Source organism: Trachinotus anak, unplaced genomic scaffold (genome assembly GCF_046630095.1).
Source record: "Trachinotus anak isolate AG129_WGS33_773 ecotype Australia unplaced genomic scaffold, CSIRO_AGI_Tana_v1 ptg000001l, whole genome shotgun sequence".
Lineage (NCBI taxonomy): Eukaryota > Metazoa > Chordata > Actinopteri > Carangiformes > Carangidae > Trachinotus > Trachinotus anak.
Window position 1 is genome coordinate 1187807 of NW_027273852.1, and position 26395 is coordinate 1214201.

The 26395-nt window shown below is 40.4% G+C and overlaps 2 protein-coding genes across 3 annotated transcripts in view; both read right to left on the bottom strand.

Annotated features, from left to right (window-relative positions):
- Positions 1-179: 179 nt before the first annotated feature.
- On the bottom strand, positions 180-3297 carry LOC139626273 (SPEG neighbor protein-like). The gene is made up of 5 exons (XM_071486595.1): positions 2874-3297; positions 2665-2771; positions 2134-2441; positions 1486-1627; positions 180-1264 (listed from the first exon to the last, which is right to left on the bottom strand). The coding sequence occupies exons 2-5, from the start codon at positions 2769-2771 to the stop codon at positions 1126-1128; spliced, it is 696 nt and encodes a 231-aa protein (XP_071342696.1). The 5' UTR covers positions 2874-3297; the 3' UTR covers positions 180-1125.
- Positions 3298-3404: 107 nt separating this feature from the next.
- Positions 3405-26395, bottom strand: part of spegb (striated muscle enriched protein kinase b) — a 35619-nt gene continuing 12628 nt past the window's right edge. For both annotated transcript variants that reach the window (XM_071486420.1, XM_071486495.1), the window contains exons 5-41: positions 26103-26246; positions 25825-26007; positions 25024-25190; positions 24652-24740; positions 23485-23660; positions 23024-23284; positions 22762-22920; positions 22370-22559; positions 22027-22256; positions 21628-21747; positions 21391-21495; positions 20859-21065; positions 20644-20767; positions 19873-20045; positions 19293-19405; positions 18975-19143; positions 18713-18809; positions 18410-18610; positions 18081-18138; positions 17848-17925; positions 17499-17671; positions 17378-17404; positions 17117-17269; positions 16452-16494; positions 16250-16318; positions 13419-16143; positions 13144-13293; positions 12395-12511; positions 11894-12061; positions 11549-11671; positions 10654-10818; positions 9462-10368; positions 8538-8777; positions 8190-8413; positions 7209-7284; positions 6786-6935; positions 3405-6692 (exon numbers count right to left, since the gene is read on the bottom strand). In XM_071486420.1, coding sequence (XP_071342521.1) covers positions 6437-6692; positions 6786-6935; positions 7209-7284; positions 8190-8413; positions 8538-8777; positions 9462-10368; positions 10654-10818; positions 11549-11671; positions 11894-12061; positions 12395-12511; positions 13144-13293; positions 13419-16143; positions 16250-16318; positions 16452-16494; positions 17117-17269; positions 17378-17404; positions 17499-17671; positions 17848-17925; positions 18081-18138; positions 18410-18610; positions 18713-18809; positions 18975-19143; positions 19293-19405; positions 19873-20045; positions 20644-20767; positions 20859-21065; positions 21391-21495; positions 21628-21747; positions 22027-22256; positions 22370-22559; positions 22762-22920; positions 23024-23284; positions 23485-23660; positions 24652-24740; positions 25024-25190; positions 25825-26007; positions 26103-26246 — 8810 coding nt within the window. In that variant the 3' untranslated portion in view covers positions 3405-6436. The remainder of the gene's footprint in view (positions 6693-6785; positions 6936-7208; positions 7285-8189; positions 8414-8537; positions 8778-9461; positions 10369-10653; positions 10819-11548; positions 11672-11893; positions 12062-12394; positions 12512-13143; positions 13294-13418; positions 16144-16249; positions 16319-16451; positions 16495-17116; positions 17270-17377; positions 17405-17498; positions 17672-17847; positions 17926-18080; positions 18139-18409; positions 18611-18712; positions 18810-18974; positions 19144-19292; positions 19406-19872; positions 20046-20643; positions 20768-20858; positions 21066-21390; positions 21496-21627; positions 21748-22026; positions 22257-22369; positions 22560-22761; positions 22921-23023; positions 23285-23484; positions 23661-24651; positions 24741-25023; positions 25191-25824; positions 26008-26102; positions 26247-26395) is intronic.

The following is a 26395-nucleotide window of genomic DNA, read 5'->3' on the forward strand; positions in this document are numbered from 1 at the left end:
AGAAAACATAGGCTATTCTTGTATAGAAGGACTATGTGCCAGTATTTGTTTGACCTTTTATTTAACCAGAAAATGATGCATGTGCTAATTCATACAAGTCTTTTTAATAGGGATGTGGGTGGGGTGGGGTGGGGGGTGTTGGGGGTAATAAAAATGTAAATCCGAGAGGATGCAAGGTGAGGTAAAGATATGAAAAGGTAAAAATAAAGTCAGCAACAGATTTTTTTTTTTTTTTTTTTTTACACTGTTTTCTAACATTCGTTGTGGTTGTTGTTTACATCTGTGTGTGTGTGGTTAGTTTTCGGTTGCACTGCTTGCAACTCACTGATGTAAGTAATGTGTGATGAAGGGGATCTTGTTTATGGGACTTCCTGTGTGTTCTGAACTCCCTGTTGTGACTTTCTTGTTTTTACTGTGTTAAAATGCAACAACAGTCATCCCCCCCAGCTGAGCAATAAATAGCACCTGAAGCTGTAATTCCTCTGATTGCCACTAGGCGCTGCTAGCAGCAAAAAAAAAAATCACCGCTGTGGTTATAATTTCTCAGCTACACTCAAACCTCCCCATCTTTGAGCTGGACTTTGTGATTCTAGTACACACCAAGGGGTCAGGGTGTAGTAAACCCAAATCATGCTTTCACTAAATCTGTCATTGTCTGTCACAGTTTATCCTTACAATACAAACATGGTGTAGAATATGCTGCATTGACTTTGTTGTAGCTGACATTGTCAATCAAGACAGGTGAAACTATACAAATTAATGATTTATGATAGCAATTAATACAACACCATGGATACCATTTTAAACACAAGTCTCTCAAATGTACATTTTTAGTATCCCTAGCATGTTAATTGTATTTATTATCATGATAAAATACTGTATTTTTCAACTCTACTTTTTTACCATTTTTATCAGAAACAAATATCCCATTTACTGTCACAACACAAACGCTTCGTCCAGGCATCAATTGCAGATAATAATTAAAAAAACACTCAAAAACAAGATGTCAGCAAAAAAAAAAAAAATCTTTAATTTTTATTATGAGCATGGTTTACGTTATGTACAGCTTTGAACAACACTCGACAGCACTGTAAGAGAACATGGGCTCATCAGGATGAGGCTGCATTAGAGGACATCCACGCGAGCAAAGGACTGGTCCGTGCCCAGATTGTTCTCCACAAACACCTCATACTTGCCAGCGTCAGACAACTTCGCATTTTTGATGGTCAAGATTGTGTTGGTGTCTCCAACATCGAAGAATACCCTGAAAGACAACCACAGCACCTTTATTATCACCATTTGCAATGTGTAGTTATTAAATAGCTCTCTCCTCACATCTGTCGGACTCACAGTGCACTTACTGTATTTAACTATCATTTTACTGTTTGAATCCATGCACAGTAATCATGGTGTTCATGAAAAATGCATTTCTACATGGCAAGGCATCTATAGATAAAAAGAAAATGAATACAGCATTCCTCCTACCTGTCATCCTCTTCAATGTCATCTCCATCTTTGAGCCAGGCAACATCTGGAGGAGGCTCTCCACTTATTTCAGCCTTGAGCACAACTGTCGTCCCTCTCTTGGACTTGATGTTGTTGGGGCCTTTAGAAATCTTAGCAGGGACTGGGAGAGCATGATGCAAATACTCTGTCAGCCAAATGATTGGTTCAATATTACACGTACTATTTGATATTGCCTCACTTAAACTTTACAGGAGACATTATAATCAGTAGAGAAATAGAAGAGAAGGAAGCTTTGGCATCAGACAGTGGCAAAAATTCATCTAGTGTAAATGTTTATGAAGTCGTTTACTGCACTGTCCAGAAAATAAGGTGTTAAAAGTAATAGTTTTATAGTAAAGATTTGGGGAAATATCTTTAGATATCAGTCTACAGCCAGCAGCTAGTTAGCTTAGCTTAGCATGACGACTGGAAACAGGGGGAAACAACTAGCATGGTTCTGCCCAAAGGTAACAAAACCATATTTCCCAAGAATGTTGAACTGTTCCTTGAAGTGTTTTGATCAAATTCACATCCAGCCATCTTTGACAAACTAACAAAACTGATATTCATGCCCCACTGCAAAGCACAGCAATGACAAGTGCCAGCTAAAGTGAATAGTGTACACACCCTCCACTAGAATACAAGCAGATCCCGATGTCTGTCCAAATGGATTCTTAATGGTGACAGTGTATTTTCCCAGGTCGGCAAGAACCCCATCTCGGACCACAAGCGCCACAAAATCTGGGTCTTCAAACACATAGCGGTACTTGGGACCATCCTTCAGCTCTTTGCCATCCTTGTACCAGACGATGAAAGGGTCTGGGAAAGCACTGACTCTGCACTCCAGCTTTGCAGCGCTGCCCTCAACAAGAACCACATCCTTGAGCTCCTGCAGGATCTTAGGAGGGCCTTTCTCTCGCAGCTCTTTACGTGACCTATATGAGGAATTCACAGAAAACGGCAGCATGCATCAAATGAACTACTTTGAACAATTATCAAGGTGAAAGTGTTGAGTTAATCCCTTTGGCTCTCTCTGAATACTTTTGATCTTGCCTTAAGGATAAAAACCTAACCCTAACTCTTTTTGAACATCTCCTCTTATACAATTGCATAAAATACAAGGTTAGTGATACCGGGAATAATTGGAGATTTTGGTACCTGTGTCCGCGATATGAGGCCTGGATTTGGATAGCAGCCTCCTGGACCTGAGGATCGTTGATGTTCAGAGTGCACCCAGGAGGGGGTGCAGCCTTTGCTTTGGACATCTGCAGCAGTCAGAGTTGGTTAGCTTCAGCAGCAGAAAAAACTACCATCCAACCTGTGCCCACTGTAGTATCACAAGTACAAGTTACTCCCAGATTTCTTACCTTGTAGATCCACACTGCTTCCGATCCACTCCAGAGTCAGCAAACATAAAAAGGCTTCACGCTTTATATCTAGAGGTCAGGAGGAGCTTTGTAGGTCTTCAAGGCTAAAGGCAAACGAATCATCAACCAGACGTTCCTTCTCCTTCTTTGGATATTAGGCAATACTCAAACATGACAAGGCTGATGTCTGAAGACTGAAGATGCACAACAAATGTTTCAGACACATTTTCCAATCCTTATATAGCATTCATTTCAAACACTCTGGAGAATCCTTGGAGCAGTTAATAGTTTTGTTGGTGGTTGTTTAAATGGTAGAGGAAGTATGTTGAAATGTGAGTCGTCCCTGGTGAGAATAAGAACATAACTGTTGGTCTTCAGGGTCATGTGGAGGGAGTGGCATAGCCTCAACTGACCACAGTCCATTCAAGTATCCATAAAAGTACCTGTTAAGTCACCATTAACAGTTTTCTGAACCTTTTACACCCACTTTTCATCCTCAGTCGAAAAAAACTGCTACAATCAAAATTCACATATTTGTCATATTTCCTTTATTGTTCATCGCCGTAACAGCTGTCATGCCTTTTCCATGCCAGATTCAGAAATTTCACAAAATAAAAAGCAGAAGCTGTAACAAATACAGTCACTCAATAAATAAACAAATTGTGACACACACACACACACACACACAATGCAGTCACATTCATATAATCAAAATAAAGAACTAGTCATTCATTTAACAAACTATTTTCTCTGTGGGTCTAATATCCATCACGAGGCACTGCAACACATTCCACAAAATACGGCATAGAGGTTTTAATACAAAACGTGGAGCGTTCAACATCTTCTTCAAAACCCTGTCACCTGCTTACAAGCAGCTGTCATTTCATTTCATATGAGTGAAGAACAGTTTATATATTGCACAGACCTTTAGAATTTTATGCAACGTTGCATTTCATGCTGATCTTGCATGTTTTCATTCTGATTTAAAACAACTCCCTTAGTGAGTCACTTCTACTCTGCATAGGAAAATGACCGAGCCAAAACGACAAAGAGCTGCAGAAAAAGGCAGAATCTATCTAGCAATAGCATTAGAATATAGAGAACTAGTCAAATAATTTCATAGAATTACCAACAACCTCTGTCAGTCAATACACATATTAAAATAACTCAGGATTCGATGTGTGTTGCAGCTTTCTACCATCAAAAAGACTCCTCAGTGTCTGCTTGAGATTCCTTCATACTCTCTTTAAAATTATTCTAAACAGAAATTACACTTCCTGTGTCAAGTGTGCAAATCTGTAGTTGATACCAGTCGCCTACATGTGGCAGCAAAATGATCAAAAAAATCTGACATTTGTGCAAAAGTCTCACATGCTGGTCTGAAAAACTGAATTTGCCATCACAAGGCAAAGCAATATAACAGGAACAACACAACTTAAGCCATTTATTTACCATAAAATAACGAGGATAAAACAACGGATCAATGGATCACTGATGTATGATCAATATAATCTCATAGGGGGATAGATAGATAGATAGATAGATAGATAGATAGATAGATAGATAGATAGATAGATAGATAGATAGATAGATAGATAAGGAACAGACCTCCAAAACTAATGTTCAGGTTGAACCATCCTCGGGTTTAAAGGATATTGTAGATATTTTTCACAGGTGAGACTGACAATATATTTGGAAACAGATTATAATGCAAACCAACTGGAGTCATTCATTATATTAATATTTGCACATGACTTTTAAACACCACTTTCATTTTACCCAAGAGACAAATGTCAGTATGTGCCCTCCTGCAGTCTTTAGTTGTGTTTAATTAATTTTTCCTTAGATATGTATAGATTGTCCCAGATTTTAATATTTCTGATTGAATATTTTGTACAGTCTGCAGAGGCCGCAGGGTGAATTTATCTTTTGATGACTGTTAATAAAGCCCTGTAAGCATGTATGGACTGGAAAATAAACAGGTATATGACACTTAATTAAGGGAATAAATCAGTAAGCATTTATGTAAAATTTTCATTTAAATCTTATCTTACTTACTATATATTTATACTTATTTATACTTAGTTACTTTATTTATAAAAAAAAAAATCTGCCATTTAAAAACTGTAATTTATAAAAACCAAAGAAAGCTGAAGCTGAGCTGTTAACCGTTGATAATTATAGTTGAAATAAAAACTAATACACTCAGCAATGTCTTTATCAACATCTTATCTCAATGAACTGTGGAGGCTATTTTTATTCCGACTAATGCCAACTCTTTAAGGGCACTTAGAGGCACCCCTGTATCACCAGTGGGTTATTCAGTTTACCACTAACCCCCCAAATACCCTAACATTTAATGAGGCTCTTGTTTCAAAGTACAAACTGACCCAGCAAAACTTGTAAGCCTCACTTTAGTTAACTCAAGAGACGAGTGCCTGGGTGATCAAACTGGATCACTGACACTGGGCTGAGCAGAAGAGTGTTGTTGAAGTGGAAGCCAATAAGGTGTTTTTTAGCTTATTTGTGGTGAAGGAAGTAGTGTCTGCCAAGCGCCGACACAGTGACAGCACTGCATGGGGTCACTTGTGTTGTCCACATTATCACTTAGAGCAAAGATGATGGTAATAAAAAAAAAAAAATCCAAAAAAACATAAACCCTGCTTTTGAGAATCATAACCATCATATTTCTTAACACTAGAGAAGAAATTTGTGCTGATTAAAAAAGTCCTTGTCTAATAGCCCTTGTAGAGAACCCTCCAATGTGTCTTCTGAACCCAATATATGTTTTATAAACTCCAAACAAAACAAATAAAGTTCTGCTACAATCTTGATGACCAGTTGAGGTGTTATGGCAGTATAAAAACTCAGGCAGCACAAATTACACTGCTGCAAGTAAAGTGATAGATTAAGTTAATGGAGAGAAATATTTAGCCTTCTTGGTTGTTTTTGATCAAAGATAAAGAATAAAATGTCATAGATTTAACTTTTACACATTTGGCTGTTCAGGAACCATTTGAATATGAGACTATGGAAGAAATGGCATCATTGTTTTAGCAGTTCTGGATTATTTTGGAACCTCGTGAATGACTTCAATTAATATTTTTAACATCAAAAGTCTATAACCACAATTTCAGGCCTTTCATGGTGGGTTACTACAATGTATTAATACTGTTGACACTAGAGGTGACCCTAAGAAAAGAAGTAATTTATCCAAAATGTATGCAAAGTTACAAACCTTGAGGTACTAACTTGAAGACACCATCCCGCCTTTTATGCACAAGATCCACTTATAAAAAAATGCAGTCAGGCTCTGATTGTAGGAGTTCCTTAGGCGTGAAACTGTTCTTTAAGATTCTCTTTCAGAACCAGAAAAGAGAAAGAAATGTCTCTGTAGATCACAGCAACTGCTGGTTTCATTAGTTTCCTTTCTTTCTTTCTTCCGACCAAGTTCAACATCTCAGACCTGAGGGGACAACCCCCACCTGGCGGCCCAAAGTCTTGACTCACCCCGAGGATTTTCCTCCGTGCAGTCCCACCAACTGGTGTTTGGAAGCCTGTTCTCACTGGGTGACAGGTGTGGTGGGTGAGGGCGGCACATTAGGCGTGGTGGGGCTGGTGGGGCTTTGTGCCGAGCTCTTGTAGGACCGCAGGAGAACTTTGTGCTTGGTGGCCTCCTCCTCTCGCCTGCGCTGCTGGTCGGCCAAGAATTCCTTGAGACGGGTGGTTGTAAAGGTGAGAGTCTGCCTACGAAGGCGCATCAGGTAGGCATCTTGAAGCCAGGAGTTACTGAAGCAGTCCTTAATGGATGGACGGGCCCTGTTGAAGAGCAGACAGTGAGGACCCAACTATTCATAGATGTCTTGTTGTAAAATTAGGTCTCTTAGGTGTTCAGCAATCAGAGATTCTTACCAAGGGTAGCTACAGAGGATCTTTTTAAGAAACAGAGAGGCACTTTGGGACACATTCTGGTAGAGTTTAGAGAGGTCAAACTTTGCTGCCTGGATCCTGGCTTCGGTCTCCTGAGGATCATTTTCCATGAATGGCGACCTGCCACTCAACCTGGAAAATCAGGGAGAGGAACATAACAGTGTAGATCTCTCCAAACATATAAACAACACACTATAAAATCTAAGCTGGTTCATTAGGTTTGTTGTGAATGAAGGAACCAGCATCAACATGTTCACAGCATCTAAAATTACAGTTTATATTAAGACCTTAAGCAAATGCAGTACAGACATTTCTTAATCACAGGTCCACTTTCACCTGAAGAACACGATTATATTTCTATTTAAAGAGGACCTGCTGAGTGGAAGCCAAGAAAGCAGTACTCACATGACGAAAGACAGTACGCCCACGCTCCAGATGTCAGCTGGAGTGCCCACCACATCCCCTTTCAACATCTCTGGAGCTGCGAGGAGAAGAAAGGGAAAATGTACAGGCTTCATTATTTTACAGTGATCTTGAATTTCATTTGCAATTTGTCTAACTACAGTTTATAATTTCTGATATTGTTTTTGTGCAGTTTTATTAAATGCACAGTTTATAAGCCTCCTTTGTTTTCATAGCTGGTGCACACCCACTGACAAAGCAGTTACATAAACCTCCTGAAGAACAGAAATGACAAGATCAGTATCAATAGAATAAATCAACAAAATATCAAACCCAACAGTGACTTTGCATTTATACTCTTTGACTGTGATTTTTCTTGTAACATACACCTTACTACTGGAATGAAGTGCAACATTATTTACTTTGATTTTATTTTATTTGTGACCGTTTATTAGTGTCTGTGTGTAATATTTTCTATGTGTGAACAAATGAACTTAGTCATTATCTTGTTCTAATGCTCCTCTTAAAATCAGATGTGGATCTAAATGAGACCTAATGAGGAAATAAAGTGTGAGTAACTCACTGAAATATTAAATTATCATTGCAGTTATTCCACTGACCTCTGAATACATGTATAGAATCATTTTTTGGCCACTTTAGTGCAGTAAAACAAACACACTGACACTTCACCTTAAAAGGTTGATCTGGCTAATGTGTTGCTGACTTTGTCTGCTGTTTGGTGCAGGGTGGGTAGTGCACAGCAGTGAGAGTGAATAAGTGCAGTAAAGTTGTGAGCCACCAAAACAATGAGCTGAAAGATGCTCAAGATCTTAAAGGTCTGTGTTCAGTGATAATCCTCTGTGGGTTTGTCAATGTGAAAAATCCCTTTCACGTCACATGTAGTCATTTGATCTTTTGCTAATATAAAAACAACAGCTTTCATTTTCCAGATTCCCAGGGGTCTGTGAAAAGCAGGACTCTTACACATGTACTCCAGTGTTCCAATAGGAGGGTTGAACTGCTTGAGGAAGAGAGGGTTGAAAGTCTGAGCACTGCCAAAGTCTATGATCTTGATGACATTCATGTAGGTGACAATGATGTTCTCTGGCTTGATGTCCAGGTGCAGGATGCGTCTGGTATGGAGGTAGTCCAGACCCTGGAGAATCTGCACGATATAGGTCACCACGTCGTCCTCAGAGTAACGGAACCTGAGAAAGAACAGCTTGTTAAAGGACTCTGGGAAGAATATTTTAAAGCAAGTGCTTTGAAATTACGTTTCCGCTCAACCGACTCAGACAAGCGTCCAATTTAAACCACAAGTACGGGCCTCACCTGTCAATGAGGCTGTAGAGCAGCTCCTTTCCACTGCAGTACTCAGAGATAAGCACCAGGTAGCGTGGTGTGACATAAGCCTCATGCAGAGCCATGATCCTGTCGTGATGAAGGGACTTGAGGATGTCATATTCCTGCAGCACTGCCTGCTTGCTGTCTGCCTCATATGGAACAATCTTGGCCATGAAGAGGTTTCCTGTAGCGTTCTCCCGGCACTCACGGATCACACCAAAACGACCCCTGTGTGATAGAGAAATGCAATAAATTCAGCAGGTAAACCGAACAGAAGAAGACACATTTGTGTAGAGCCACTAATTCTGATGGGTGTGGTCAACTAGGGAAGACATCACACTAACATCATGCATTTTAAGCATTTAATCCCTTGTCTCATTAAATACGGAAGCTGAGAAAGGCCATACTCACAAATATTTTTTTATCCGATTATCTTGAGATAACAAAGCTCATTATCTCAAGGTAAAGATATTCTCAGGAGAAAATGATTGATTGTTATTGCAAGATGAAGAGATATTCTCAGGAGAAAACTAATTTTTGTTCTTGAGATAATGGGATAATATCTACAGAAAATAAAAAGGTGTTCTCTCCTGATATGTTGTTATTTCAAGACAATGGGATAAAAAATATTTGCAAGTATGGCCTTTCTTGGCTGCTATTACGGAGTGGTTCAAATGGCAGAAAATTTCAGTGTGTTTTAATCTTTTGCTTTAATCAGTGATCTCAGCAGAACATTTTCATTTAATTTTTATAAAATATATACTGTAAATCTTGCCTTTAGCTTTATTTACTTCCTGCCATACCTGTGTAGCAGAACAATTTAAACCTTAGATGCATGACCAGGATATGTAGTTGCAAAGAACTGTCAGACAGTTTTGCATAAATGGGTTCTGTTCTCTCAGCCATCATTACCTTGCTTTCTCATCCATGAAGGTGTAAGGTTTCTGTGGAACTCCCTGGCGCAGAGATCCCTCCCCAGGCTTTCCCAGCGGTGTCCTGCGTCCCGATGGTGTAACCCGTCCCGATGGGGTGACCCGACCGGATGGGGTGACCCGGCCAGATTGACCGCTCCAGCTGTCTCCTCCCTGCACTACAGGTGTCAAGCTCTGCACCACCACCACGGGCGGTGAGACAATCACAGGTGTGACTGAGGGGGTGGTGGCTGTCGGGGTGGAACTTGACTGAGAAGGTGGAGTAACACGTGCAGTCGCTGCTGGCACGTACATTGGCACGGATGAAATAGGCTTCCCGATGACAGGTGCAGGTACAGGTGCAGGTGCGGGTGTAGGTGCAGGTGTAGATGCGGTTGCAGGTGAGGGTGCAGGTGCGGGTGTAGGTGTAGGTGCGGGTGCAGATACAGGAGACGGGGCTTTTCTGGTTATGGGGATGGCTGCATTTACAGGACTCTTAGGTTTGGGTGGAACAGCAGGCGGGGGCGCCAACTTGGTTTGGGGTTTGCTCACACTGATGCTAAGGGTGGTCTTGGCTTTTGCTGGTGTAGCTTGGACACTTGTGGTGGTCTGAAGAGGAGCTTGTTCGGAGGGGGGGGCTGTACTAACGTGGGGAGCAACAGCAGGACGGCTAGCATCAACCTGAACAGCAGGTTTGACGGGTATTGGAGAAGCAGATTTAGTCACAGTCTGAGCAGGAGCTGAAGCAGAGGGAGGGACAGGTTGGGCAAGGGTCACTGTAGTGGATTTACTAGGAGCAGGTTTAATTGGAGGCACTTTCATGGATGACATCATCACCACAGGGGGAGGAGGAGAAGTTGCAGGGACAGTCTTGACCACCACAGTAGCACTGGATTTAGCTGGTTCTACTGAAAGACAAGGAGAGAGAGGATACACCTCAAAGACTTGATCTGATATATGAAGAGGACATCACATTCAATGCATTCAATGTAAGACATGTCTTTTTTAAATGCTTTTTAGTTTTTAATGCATGTTAATGCAAGACTAAAAATACCATCAAATATACATAAAAACATCAGATGGCATCAAGCTTTCATCCTGTCAGTATGTACACAGTACATTTATAGTGGGATAAATCAGTAGAGGGATACACAGAAAATCTAAAATTTTAAATCTAGATAAATAACACATACCTGAAGCATCCAGGCTCACTACTTCTGAGAGGTTGCTGTAGGGGCCCTGGCCAGCTTTGTTGACACATGCCACCCTGAACCTGAAGGAGCACCCGGCTGGCAGGTCAACCACATTGTAATAACAGTCTGCCACCCCTGTCGCCACCATCAGCCAGTTTTTCTCACCTAGGGAGAAAAAAAAAGTAATATCAATATATATGTCCATAATATTTTCATATGTTTGACATTTTTAGCATTATTTTTATTTCTAGGAAAAAATTGAAATAGAAAGTTTACATTTTTTCAGCTGAAAAGTCGCCACCTTTTGGTTGGAGCCTAAAAAACTCAGAACTATGAATTTTTAAGTACAGTAAATAGGTGATAATGTTGTTGGTGGCCTTGCAAGCAGCTCCTAGAAATGTGTTAATGTCTTCAACTGACGATGATAATATAAATGCACATCTACAATGACTACAAACCTCTTTTTGCTATTCATAGGCCAGTCTCATTTCTCAGGTGTATTGACACTGATATTGCTTTAAAAATACAGTCATTTATTTCTATTACACCTTAACCACTGCCATAGCCCACATGTTTCCATAGCAACCTGAAAGCCATTTCTATTATTTATGTGGTCTTGTTTCATTTTCTGATGGGAGTAGGTGTATTGCACACTGAAATGCATGTAGGTTACACCTATAGTGTATACATGGTCACAGCTTATTTTGAAAAAAAGATAGAGACCCCATTATGCTCGTTTCTAGGTAACCCTTTCAAAACACACAGTGAATAATAATAATAATAATAATAATAATAATAATAATAATAATAATAATGATAATAATAATAACAATATTTGACAGTAGACATCTAAAACAGGAAATAAAGCATTTACTTATAATTCGTAAACACTGACCCTCTACTCTCCTCTCCAGAGAATATGTGCACGGGGCCATGTTGTCTGATGGCCTCCACAGTACCAAGGCTGTGTTGTTGTACTTCTGAGGAATCTCAGGGGTCCCAGGACGATTGGGCAGGCCTGTTAAAACAAACACATTGGTTAAGTTTATAAAACTAGTGTATTTAACCTGTAACACACTTGGTGCCAAATGTCATCAAACTTTTGACTCTTACTTGCCCCAGTATTACTATATTTATTGACATACATATATAGAACTTTATTTTACACTGTACCTAGGACTAACATTGTTTACTTCTCCTCACAGATTGACATAAAAGTGAGATATGTCTCAGTTCTTACGAGCAAGTGATATTGTGCAAGAGCTGGACACAGAGGCCAAGGGGTTTGTAGCCACACACTCATAAACCCCTGCATCCTTTTTTGTTGTCTGCATGATCATCAGTAGTTGCCGGCCATCAGGGCAGGCGATGTTGTTCATCCTGGCATCAATCTCCAGCGGCTTCTTATCTGAAGAAACAAACATGCATAGAAAACATCTTTTATGAAAAGGAAGATTTTAATTGTCATTATTTATCATAAATGATAAGGATGAAGAGGGTTAACGGTTAAAAAAAAAGATCTGTTAAGATTCATAGATATCCTCTGTTGTCATGGTACCATATGGTACCATATGTTAGTATGTACTGAGACACAACATAGGCCATCATTATGTCTATACACTCATGGAACCATGAACAATTATGTAAATTACTGTAATTTGTAAGTGAAGTGATTCTGGCCATCCACCTATGTGACCAACAGTTGGGTGGTACTGCCTTATTTACATCAGAGATCTTTTACCTTTCAGCCAAGTGATGTGTGGGTGGGGGCTGCCTGCTGGCAGACAGCTAAGTGTCACTGGATCCCCCTCCAGCAGGACATGATCTCTCAGTTTGATGTGGAATACTGGAGGGAAATCTGGCAGCAAAAGACATTACACCAATTAAATCACATCCATACATCCGTACATACACACATTGATAGGCCAAATTATTACTACTGTACCCTGTGGTAATTAAGACCACCATCACTGGAACTTCTTGTGTAACTTCTCAGCTCAGTCTGACTAAGAATGCTTTATACTGACATACAATTAAACATGTCATGGTCTGGTAGAAAATGCAGCATATTATATTTAATAAAGGTAATTTAAAGCAACAGTATCACTTTTTGGCTATGAGCATTTTAGTTATTTGCTTTTTTGCTGAAAAGTAGATGAGATAATACAAGACAAGCTACAGCCAGTAGCTGGTTAGCATTACGCCTGGGAGGTGGGGAAACAGCTAGCCTGGCTATGTCCACCTCCACAGCACCTCTACAGCTAACTAGTTTAACATGTTATATCTTATTTGTGTAACCTGAAACATACCAACATAAAAAGTTGCAGGTTATGTATGGGAGCAGTCACTTCCTGGAGTCTCTGCTGATTGCATGGCAACTGTATGGCAACAGCAACAGGTTGACCTTGCTTTCGGTCTTTCTGCTATACTAAGCAAAGCTAACTGCTAGCTATAACCCTGTGCAATCACAGCCTCTTCATTTAGACTTACCAGATGCCAGTCTGGAGTACTGTCGTGAGCGTAAGGAACTATTTTCTCTGGAGATTGCTGTTGGTATGTCAGGCTGTGATACTGTCTTGTCTCGCCTCCCTCTGGTCAGGCCCCATCTGTCCCAACGGGATCTACGCTCACCCTCCACACCTTTACAAGAAACACAACTTTATAAGTCAATCATCACACATTTAATAAATTGTAAATAATAGTACTTAGTACTTTATTCAACTGTGGAGCAAAATTTCCAGTAGGGTGAAGTTATTGCCTCATACCTTTTGATATATCTGACTTTAGGCTGGACATAGAGTCTAGAGACTCTGATGAGGCACCATTACTGGCCTGAGATGCCAGCTGGTTCTGAGGAACACTGGCAACCTTCACACCACGGCTTTCTGATGTTGCACGACGAAGCATAGAGAGAATGGGTGTCTTCTTTTGCTCCTTTTCCTCTGATGTTTTCCTTTCCTCTGAGAAGCTACGGATTCTGGTGGAGATCCCAGCTACTGTTGATTCAATCTTCCTTCGCATTGCCAAGACTGGTGATTCATTAGGTTTCTTAAGGTCCTTTTCATCTTGTTCCACCAAGGTGTCACTACCAGCATCCATGCGCATCATCTCCACCTCCTTCTTTTCCTGTGATCCTCGTCGGCCAAGAGTCCAAGAAAGCCTTCGTCTTGGAGTAACTGAGTCTTCTTCTTTGGTCGTTTCATCCTTGCGCTCAGTTGATGGAGTTCTCTTCAAACGCATAGAGAGTCTTCTCATAAAGCCTTGGTCCTTCTGAGCTTCACGGAGGTCCTGGACTGACTTAGACTTCTCTTCAAGTCTCCTTGGTGCTAATTCCAGCGGTGCACCAATTGGCCCAGGTCTGTATATCTCCTCGCCCATGTCTGTGGAGTCTGAGGAAGTTGCTTGTGATTTGTCATCATTCTTCGACCGGGACAAAAATTTTAGACTTCTTGTGAGAGAAGACTCACGTTTTTTGAAGCGAGCCTCAAAGACTTCTTCAGAGGATATGTCCTCAAAGTCCACTCCTGCTGAAAGCTTTTGTTGGGATGAGGAATGTGTGGTAGTCTTTGGTGGACTGGGTTCTTTTGTGATCATTTCTGGTGATGCTACCCTGGAGTAAACAGCAGGGTGTTCAGTGGTTGACATGATGGCTGGCTTTGGCACACCTGGTAAAGCAGAAGATATGCTGGCAGGGGAAGGTGTCTCAGTTAATACTGAGGATGATGAGGTGTTTGGAACAATAACAGGTGTAGAGGGGCCTAAAGGCGGGTCATTGAGAGGCTGAAGTGAGGGGACCATGATGGTATGCATTATACTGGCATATGCTGAAGTCCGTCCATCTGCAAGAACAACTCGAGCAGGAAGCGAGGGTGTTACATAAGATGACACAACATTTGCTGGGGCCTGTGAATATTCTTGCGTTGGTCTCAAGATAACTGAGCTTGTGGTTATGAGCATCTCAGAAGATTTAGCAGGCATATTTACTTCCTCTTCTACATTTTCTACAGCATTTTCTACATTTTCTTTAGCATCTGATTCAGAAATACTGACAATTCTTTCCTCTTCTTCTTTCCTAATCTCTTCTTTTTCTTCTTCCTCTTCCATTTTCTCCTCTGGTTTAGAGCTTTGGACCACAGGAGGTGGTGTAGGAATTCTCTGGCCCATATACTCTGATTCAATCATTGGTTCTTCTGAGATGCTCATGTCCTTTTCTGAGAAACCACTTGTGCTCGATCTCTCATCAAAATTACTATCTGTAGTCAACCCATCCATCTTTTCATTTATAGTGTCATTGGTCTTTATCTCTTTCTCCATTAGTGATTCCTCACTTTCTGTTTTGGTAGGACTTTCCTGCACAACAGACTCTGGAGTTGGCGGTTTTGGTGAAGGTTCCCTTGGAGTCACTGGACGAGAGTCGAGCTTGGTTTGCTCAGTCAAAGATGACATAGATATAGCTTCCTTAAGCCTCCTCTCTTCTATCTGTGCGAGGGGAATCTCGAGAGGAGCTCCAGACCGGCGGTGTAAAGCTATAGGTTCTGAATCTCCTTGACTGAATGAGGCACTTTTGCGCAAAACTTTGGGTTTGGGAACTTCCTCCCTTTGGGAATCGCTGGATGCAGCTCTAGTTAGTGGTGGTTGGCCCAGACGAGCAGTACGAGAATAGCGATCTGAGGATATTGCACGTTTTTCATCTCCCATTCCCAATGTTTCCAGCAGTGGTCCTCTCAGTCCACTCATTTTGTTGTCCACAGAGCCACCACGAAGCAGTCGCTGTCTCATCAGCTCCAGTTTAAGAGCGTAGTCTTCTTGACTCATCTTGGCAGTTCCTGGGCTGGTGCTCCTCCTTGGTAATTCCATAGACACAGCTTTTTTCAGAACTCTCTTGCCATCCTCTTGATTCCATTCTCCAGCTCCTTCCTCAGGTGTAATCCGGAGTAGCAAAGCACTGTCAGCTGAGCCTCCACGTCTAAGCTCTCCTCTTCGTCGTCCACCCTCTGGTTTGTCTGACTCCATGCTTGAACCCCTTCGCAGTGGTTTTCTAGACAGCTCTGACTTCTGTGGCAATTCAGCAGGTACTTCTTCATCTGAGGAACCCCTGTCATTGCCTTGTGATGACCTTTTCCGATGGCGGCCTTTACCTGTAATTTCGACCCCATCTTTTTTCATTTCTTTAGGCTCACACTCCATTGCCTCTTTTGCTTGAACAGGGGACCCAGACCATTTATTTGTTCCATTCTGCTTCCCTGTTTCCTGCTCGGTGGTCTGGATGTCATTCAGTGACATCCTTGATCCAGAGAATTCCATGTTCAGTGGCATCGGAATAAATGGCAGTTCATCAATGTCTTCATCAGAATCTGAAGATGATGATGGCACAGGTGAACCCTCTTTAAGATGTCTGGGAACTGCGATGGAGATATGGCTCGAGGAATCATTCAGCAACTCAGGTATGGACCTCATGACCATTTTTGATTTATAGTTGATTAGTGAACGCTGAAAAAAAGAAAATGAGATACTGTTAAAAAATAAAAAAATATGTCAGGCATTCTGAGTGTAATGCAAAATAGAAAACCAGAATAGGAAATAAAACATCCCTCACCTGCCATTTTCTGCGAGATACAAACTTCTTCAGTGCCTCTGTACTAATGGCCTTCCCCTTGTTAAGTGTCTGAAAAAAGACAAAATAGACATCAAATAAAAAGAAATTAGGAATGGGTCAGTTTTGTGAAGTAGAAATTACTGCAGAAAGAGGTTGTGGATGATCAACACTGGAGGATGAAGTACCGCTGGCCTTGTCTTACCTTGAACCAGGGATGTCGGAGACATTCCTGAGTATCAGGTCTCCTAAAGGAAAATTATGGCATATTTCAGTCTTTCAGGTTTATGCACATTTGTTCCTTTAGCTAGCTGAATAAACTATGATATCTTAGCTATCTTAAATGAAAAGCACCAGAGGACGACCCCATGAGATTTGCAGACAGGGACCAGAGAATAATGCAATATAAACACCACATATGAATTTGATAAGCATGTAGTATTGAAACAAAATCATTTACATGAGTGAATTTGTCTTTTTTTCTTTTGATAAGGGGCAATTTTTCAGTGTATTTATTAAATGGCAGAGAGGTAAATGTAGTATAGTGAAAGTCATGAGAGGTTTAAACACCTTTTCAAATTTTGAAAATAACTGAGTGGAAACCTTTATATGAAAATCTAAAAATACTGAATTAAACATTAAAATAGTGAATGAAACATATTGAATGGACAGACTGCACGCTTCATGTAATCACTTCAGAGTTATTGTCATTAATTTTGTTTGTATCATATGTTGATCTTCTCATGTGTTAGTCAGTATACTTATAAATCATGTCCTGAAGGGCGTATTGCAATTATAAATTATGTATTTTATACAGTAGCTTAACATAAAACAGATGTTGAAAAATAGAGATCCAGCAGTGTTACTCACAGCCTGTCTGCTACCAGCAGTTTTATGATGAACCCTTTAGCTTCCCGGCAAAGGTCAGCAAACATGCTCTCCTCAAATGCGACATTATAGTTCCTGATGTTCAGCACAGAGCTGCGGTCATTCTCACCAGCAAATGGAGAAACTCCTGTCAGACTTAACAGCAGAAGCAAATACCTACATTTAATGACAAGCCCACAGGTAGTCTGGAACAAGTAAACTTATGATATACTTGTAACTAATGATTATGATAAGTTTACGCACCACAGATATGCAATAACTCCAACTGGCCTAGACAAATAAAGAGGAGAATTAGAAAAAGGTGGTGCGTTAAGACAAAACAACAACAAAAAATGTTTTGTTGTAAATTCAAGAGATGCTCTACCAGATGTCTGTTGCTTTTGACACAGGGGTCTGATTGACAATTTCTGGTGCAACAAACTCCGGTGTGCCATATTTGCAGTATTGAGTCTCATCAGGTGTGATCACCACAGCGTTGCCAAAATCACAGATTCGGATCTGATCACCATGGGGGTCTGCCATGAGGATGTTATCAGGCTTAGGAAAGAATGGAAAAAATAATGTTTTATTATGTTCTGCCATCAGGGTAAATTTTCTCAATGTAAAAACAAACACAGTACCAGTGGACTTTCAAATTCATTTGGACAGAAACTTTTTATTTCCAAAAAAAAGATGATGAAAGAGAGGGAGTGTTAGGATCTGTGAGCATCTACCTTGATGTCCAGGTGTATGATGTTTGTATGATGAAGGTAGTCCAGTCCCTCAAGCAACTGTCTAATACACGACCGTACCTGGTGATGCCAAAACACAAATGTGCCAGTATAATTGTATAATTTATCAGATAATTGAATTACATCAATTCTATACACTTGATCATTACACTGAAATTGATATTGAAATGTTAAGTGCAGGATTTTGCAGAGCAGTCATAAAACACAGAACTTACATCAGACTCCATCACTGTAGATTTCCTTATAAATCTATCAAGCAGCTCTTCGTGGCATCTTTAAAGACTAATTAAGGCTGGTCTCTCTGGGACTTTAAATGCATTGTACATTATACAGCAATTGTTTTTAATATCATTCATCATTCTATGGATGTATACATTTTTGTTTAACTTTTAACAAGACTGAATTTTTCACATAAAGCTTATCAGAACAACACAATGCATATAGTTACAATAACAAAAGTGAAAAAAAAAAACAAATGTATGTTTTATATGTATCATTAAATGTGTACTCTGCATAAGAAACTGTAATGATATAATAAGGATACATTTCAGTGATGATGATGACTGCATTCTTCTTTTCAAAGGCATCATGAAAGTAAAGGACTCTCTCATGGTCGAGTTTGGAAAGCAGCTTCATCTCTCTCAGAGCGGATACCTTCTTCTTGGCACGTGTGGACATAAACTTTGCAGCATACTCCATTTTTCCTACCTTCTGGGTCACACGTTTCACATAGGAAAATGCACCTCTGGAGAAAAGAAAGTTACAATTTCATGTCTATCAGTCTGGGACAGTTCAAACTCTGTCAAAAAGGTGTGAAATTTCAATTGTGGCCCTTGGCTTGGCTAACCTTCCAATTTCCTTATGGATGTCATAGTAGTCGGTCAGCCTACGCATTTTCCTTAGAATAGTCTCCTCATCGTCCACTGGATCCTCTTTACTTTTAGCTACAGTAATGGGAAAGTATTGATTAGAAGAAACTGTACAGCCAACTCCAAATAACTACAACAAAGACTAAGTACTTATTTGTTTTAATTCCTTCATTTTGATTGCCAGATGAGAAATCAAAGGCTTGTCGGGTTTCCTGTGGCTTCGACAGATTGACCTCTTACCTTCATGAACAGTGAGTTCAGCTTTACAAGACACAGATCCTGCTAAGTTTCTGGCAGTGCAGGTATACACCCCAGAGTCTTCTGTACAAGCGTTCAGGACCACCAGGGAACATTCATTGTCATCGTACACAAATGTGTAATGACTGCTCTCGGACAACAGGATATCATTCTGAAAGAAAAATGGAGGTTTCACCAATATGTCTTCAAGGATTTATTACAAAATCCCCAATATCTGTTTTTGGTACATTCCTATTTCACTATTTTAGCCTATAGCATTCCTTACATACTGCTGCTAAACAAATGAGAGGGATAAAAAACCTTGAACCAGAGGATGTCAGGAATGGGTTTGCCCTCCACAACCACAGCAAAGCGAGGGGTCTCTCCAGCACAAACATCTAAGTCCTCCATGATTGTTTCAAATGTTGGTGGAGCTTTGGGAAGAATTGCAAAGGCACAATACTGGGTTACAATACATTTATACTGATCGATAGATCGATTGCTATATATTGCATACAGTTGTACAGTGTTTATCACTGAGATAGACTGTAATTAGGTTTATAATATATCTTTTGTTTTTAAAATGTTTTACTTTAAACAGGTTTATATTGTAGCTGTTATTTTTAAAGCACATTACCATAGACAGGTTTACAATATAACAGTTTTTTTCATAGTAATTTACCATAAACTAACAACAGTTCTGTAAAATTTACAGTTGCCAAACAGGTATACTGAATGCCTAATACACTGTCAACATATTTTTTATGTTAAAGTTCTGTCAACCACAGCTGTTGATATTTTACTGTAAATTACACATTATTTTTTTACAGTTTGTGACTGACATCAATGACTTCTTAACAATACAACTGCACAGACACAGACAGACAGATCCACTGCTTACCTGCCATCTCCACACTGAAGGTGCAGCTGTCACTGCCGTACTTGTTGGAGGCCACAAACAGCATCTCTCCAACGTCAGCGCTCTTCACTTTCAGCAGCTTCAGCGTGTGCTGGTCGTCATCTGGCATTGTCATCTCGTACAGGCCTGGTTTGCTGGGCAGGACCACTCCCCTCCTGTGGAAAAATGTTTGCACTGTAAATCAGGATTAATATGTTTGATATGTTTTTGGTTGGAGAGCAGCAGGCTGTCACTACACAGGTGTGGTGGATGATTGGCTGTTGCTTGAGTGTAAGTCAGGACACAGTAATAGACTTTAGTCACTGCTCTGGTATGTTTGATAATCACAGTGCCTGTAAGCACCGTCATACTTTATTTATGCTCGTCAGTCACACACACTGACCATCCTACAAAACGCTGCATCCACAAGGTGGTGACTTTTCCACCAAATAACACACTAATTAAGTATTAATGTGAAAACAGCATGGGTGTCACAACTACAAATCCAACTGCAGTGTTGTTAGAGAATACCAGTTGGACCCTATTACAGCTTTTATTGTTGAGCTTGAAATAAAATTAAAAATTAAAATGATGAGAGATGTACTGTACATCCTGAAAAAGTGCCGCAGGAAAATGCAAGGGAAGTGCATTCATGCAAGCTGTATTTTTTAAATTTTTTTGGATTCATAATACTTTGTTAAGTAATTCCTTTGCTAAAAATAAAATAAACAACAAGAGACATTAATAGAAACTTGACAACAGAGACACAGATACCTCTTCCAGATGACTGCAGCATTGACATGATTGAGAGTAACAGTGATGGTGACTGACTGGTTTTCCATCACAAAGACAATTTCTGGCTTATCAATAATCACTGGAGCCTCCTGAAGATAGGGACCTTGAGAAAAATCAAAGTGCACACTTATAATATTTTTAAAAAGATCTTTTACATTGATGGATGAATCGATGTTCTAAGAGGCTGAATGTACCTCGGTCCAGGAGCTGCACTGGGTCAGTGGCAGTTGAGGGCTTGCTGAAAGCCTTGGAGGTGATGGTCAGGACTCTGAAAGCATAGCGGACTGCTTTGGAGAGGGTGGTGATGGTGTAGGTGGTCTCCTTCAGGCCAGAGGCTATGATGATCCACTGGATGGAGCCTAGGGCTTGTTGTTGGATGGCATACATCACAGAGCTGGGATCTAAAAGAAAAAAAGTTTTTGATCCACAATGCTACGCTACAACGTTAGAGTGAATTCTTTCTATCTTAAAATATACCAAAAAAATTGTTAGCTTAAACTGAGATTCCTTTTTTTCTATAATTTATAGTATAAAAGTTCAACAAAGTTTCTAAATCGTAATATGTATGCCATGTGTATTGTATGTATCTGTCATAAGTATCAGAATTTCCTTGTAATTTTAGGTATTGTGTCTAATATGTGTGTATAATTGTCAGCAAAAATAATAAATATCATTTACTTATTTAATCTGGTAAATAAAACTTTTGTGATCATCATTCTTGCATACCAATGGAAGGGTCCAGTCTCCTTGGTTTCTTCCAGCTTAAGGTGATGGTTTTACCAGTGATGGATTCTATCACTGGAGTCCCATCAGGAGGGTCGGGAAGGATATCTGAAAATGATAACATTGGAATCAGAGGTCTATAAATGTGTCTGAACTGCCTTTTCCCAAAGCCAGTCTTACAGAATGTTTTTTTTTTTTTTCATACTGAGGTACATGGCAAAATGAAGGAATGAAAATTACCTGTAACGTAGAGATGAGCATAGCAGGTGGCCTTGCCTACTTTGTTAGAGATGACACTCTTGTAGACGCCACCGTGGGCGTGGCACACAGAGCGGATGACCAGGCTGTGGACGTCACGAACTGCAGAACAAAGAAGAGAAGGAATCGTAAAAAGATATTAGGTAATCTACCAAACTGCATTCAGCATGACCACACTGACAAAAAAATCTGACCTAAAAATGAAACTTCATTCACTGGAAGCATTGGGCAACTATTCAAGTGCATAAAAGAGCCTATGTTTACATTTTCCTCTTCACCTTTTGTGTTCTTGCCAGTCATAACTGACCCCTCTCAGAAAGGCTTGAGGGCTTTTATAGGCCTGGACATTGGGTGGATGGTATTCCATTTTGAAACACTTACACTGTGTCATCTTTCTGTCCTCCGTGCTCTCAATCCTTTTGCCATTGTGGAACCAGACAATGGTGGGGTACGGCAAACCAGCAACTTTGCATTTGAGCACAGCCTCCTTTCCCTCGACCACATCCAAGTCGTAAAGGGGTTTGATGAAGTCAGGCATGGTGAAACGCTCCACCTCATTCTCTGGAACCTCTGGCTCCTCTGGGATAGAAGGCATCTTCTCTAGTTTAGCCCTAAGAGCAGAGCAGTAAAAATGGATAAAATTGCAAGCTTTCATGTTTTTTGCAATCCAGGAAAAACACGGCAGCTATGGCCCTGACATGCAAAAAATAACATCTGTCCTTACATCTGAGAGGAGATGGCTGGCCGCGGTTCTTGTATGTAAAGTTCAGCTGAGGTCTCTGCCTCGCCATGACTGTTGCGGGCTATGACAGTGTAGAAACCCTCATCCTCATTGGTCACGTGAGAAATGATGAGAGAGTGGCGGCCGCCCTCCTGAAGAATACGAATGTCCTCACTTTCCGCGAGCGGATGGTCTAAAGAGAAAAAAAAGCTTTTTTTTTTTCTATTTGAAAGTGTGTTAAAAATATTTGTAAAATTTCTGTCAAACACCTAGATGCAAGGACTATTTCTAAATCCTTAAAAGCAGTTCTAACTCTAGGTGATTTGGATGAATGGGTGACTGTTTTCACACATCTAAAGATCTCGACCTAAAGACACTATAAAGTACCATCCTACCAAAGTGACTCCATGTGACCTTAGGAGATGGCGTCCCACTGACTTTGCAATCGAATCGAGCGTTACGCCCCTCGATCACTTCCAGAACGTCCAACTTGCGAGTGAAGAGAGGTTCAATGGAGGGGATGACTTTGAGTTTGCCACACGAGGTCACTTCCTCTGAAGAGTTCAAATCAAATTACAAAGAAGAGATGGAAAGGACAATTAATAAAATCCTTTGATATTACATCACACAAATTGGGATTTTATTCTTGGAACCTACCTTTGGCTGTGCTGAGCTTGCACACGTAAGTGCCGCTGTCATCCTCGTGTACTGAGTTGAGCAGCAGCCGGCACTTTCTCCCATCAAAGTGCATCTTACAGTTGAGCAGTGCTGGCTGGATCAGTTTCCCATCTGCAAGCCAGTCCACATCAGTGTCTTTGGGTCCAATGACATGACACTCAAACAAAACGGTCTCGCCAGCCTTGGCTGTGATGTCCTTGACCGGGCGGATGACAGCGAGTCCTGGCTCAACTGGTGGAGCTGCGTGTAAATAAAGGACATTTTCTGAAGAGTGCTGTTAAGTGATACCTGAACTTGTTACAGGTCACATTGAAATTTGGAATTATGGTATGGTAATTATGGTATGGTATCAGTGTGCATGTTGGCTGACAGGTGAACTAGAGTTAGGAATTGCTTGTCAAATGTAGCAAACAAATGAGCTGATTCCAAAAGCAACATACCTTTTACCTCCAGCTTTCCTTCGCACTGCTTCGTTCCATATTCATTAATAATCTTACAGGTGTAAATCCCAGAGTCTGACCTCACTGCTGACTTGATCATCATTTCAAAAGTGCCATCTTCTCTCTCACGAACAATATGACGTGGGCCTGTTTTTACTGTGACTCTGTCCCTCAGCCTACAAAGGAGAACAAGGATGGGAACAATTGTTGCTATGTTTTGAAACAAGACACGAATCACTCATATGCCATTCAGAGCTTTTCAGATTGAATTTATGCAATGAGGGATGACCAAGCACACACGTTTTCAGCTACAAGCTCTCTTCTGGCTGGGATAGAGGGGGTGGGGGGTGGGATAGGTTGTCCAATGTTATGTTTAGCACATTCTTTTCTGCTATTGTCTCTTGAGAGTCATGACTAACTCCAATAACAGAACCTGCCTGTGTGATTCAGCCTATTCTTGTCTCCTGTATTAAAAGGATAAGACTTCCATTATTCTATATTTTTCTTCCTGTCAAACAAATCCCATGAAAACACTAAAACAACATGACGGCCCATCTCTCAGTGCTTTCCATCGTCCCTATTAAGGGTATCACTTTTTACTGCTCATAGGTATTTCAGTAGTTTCTCAACAACAGTGGAGTTCTACTGTGAGCCGCAGTGGAATAAGATACTGTAAATCAGGGTTGGGTCTTCCTGAGGGATTTGTTGACAGTAACAAGAAGGAATATCTCCAGCCTTATCATTTGAAGCTGTCGCTGCTAGCAACCCCAGTAAAGCAACATTGACTGGCAGAACATATGAGGAAGTGAGGGCTTTTTTTCTTTTGAATGGCTTCAGCAGTGCATGCAAATTCTAGATTGTTGCCTAAGAGCTCATTAGTTCAGCCAGACATTTGTGTTTCTGGGCACTAAGCAGCTCCATGGTAAAAAGGGAAAGCATGTTATTCTTCCCTTTTCCCTATTAAGACTGTCTGTGTCAGCCTGGAGATTGTTAGGCTCAATAAACATTAAGCTTCCACCTCCCTTAACAGATGCATTAAAGCAGCATGCACAAGAAAATACTGTGCAGCCCAGCAAACTCGCTCATGGTTTGTGATTCTAGGAAAGTCTTTTCCATGTCCCATGTAAGCAATGAGTTTAAGTCATTTGATGAAGTGAGAGGACCTACCAATAGAGCATGGGTTTGGGTTGTCCACTTATTCGGACAGACATGGTGACTTCCTGTCCTTCAATGACAGCTTGATCACTCATTGTTACCTGTTTGAAATGTAATGCAAGTTAGAGGTTGAGAGATGTATTTTTACCTGTAAGTTTTATTTTCTAGATGTGTTGATGGGATGACCAGACAACTGATAACATGTTCATACAGGAAAATTAATATTGATAGAATCAAGGACATCCTGTAAAGAACACATTTTCATGCAGCATTTTGCAACGGATCAGTCAAAGATGCAATTGATGAGTGTCGATGCCAAGAAGTCAAATGTCATACTTTCAAAGTAAGAAAGTAAATTAGGTAGATTTATCTAATGAATCTCACCAAGAACGCAGGGGGTTTCCTGAATCTTATGTCAATAGTTTGCTGTGGCTCTGGCCCTCCAAAATCCATGCCCTCCTCCAGGGGACTGAGATACTCCTCATCAGATGTAATAGGACTGCTGATATCCATAGGCACACCCAGGTTTCCTTTAGGCTCCTGTATAGGCTCTACAAAAGCATTAACATTACACTATGTTTTAACTTCCAGTTCGATATGTTTTTTTATCAGTAAGTGCTATACAAACATTTTATTTTGTTATTTTGTTTCTGAGAGTACAGCACAATGAGAACACAGGAGTTCAAAGAGTTAATGTATTGAAAAAAACAAAGCAACCCTTAAAAACATAATTAGAATCTGAGATGTCAAAATGTGACATCCACACAATAGTGGATTCACAGTGAGTGGAGCAACTGAGACTCAGTGGGCAATTTATAGGTTCAGTTTTGCCTCTGAGTTGCTATGGTAACTATAAGTGAGGTTGTTCAGCTGGAATATATGGCACACACATTTTGCTCAGAGAGATAACAACAAGGGAGCTGGAGTGAAACCAGCTGAAACACAATGCCATTGTGGAAAGAAACCACATGATCTGTGTGTTTTTTTAGATGGAAAACAAGACCTTTTAAATCAATAAAACAAATTCAAATTTATTCCATCAGCTTGTTTTTGAATATGTAGGTTATCCTTAAATTAATATATGGGACAGGAGTAAGTTTCCTGCTGCATATTTGACAGACTACAATAACAATTTTCACCATATAATAATAACTGACTTCATCCAAATTAAGTGAGCTGACTTACCTGCTTTAACAATAAGGGTGGCACTGCTGGAGGCTTTTCCCACCTGATTAACAGCAGTTACACAGTATTTTCCACCATCACTTATTTTAGCTGATTTGATAAGCATACTGTGTCGTTCACCTTCCACCTTGACTGTGTAATTTGCAAAGCCGATGACGTTAGTGTTGTCTTTTGTCCAGGTAACTTGAACAGAGAAGAAACAGAAGACAAATAAATTCACTTGCATATCAATTGAATATTAGGTTTCTGTTGTTAAAAGACAAAGTGCAATAAGTTACCTTCAGGAATGGGCGTTCCAGCAATGATGCATTTTAGTAGCACATCTGCACCAGCAGATACGACAGTGTCCTGGAGGTGAAACTCAAATACAGGGGCCTCCATTGGGTCTTCTCCAGCAGACACATAAGAATCATCCGAAGAATCTGCAGTTTAAAAAAAGACAAGCCTGAAGTCATTTTTTCCTGTAAAGCCCCTCTTGTAAGGAATAAGCAATTGGTTGATTAAACATGAAAAAACAAGCAGACTGGAGATGCACACTACTACAGCAAGCTTAATGAGAGAATCACAACAA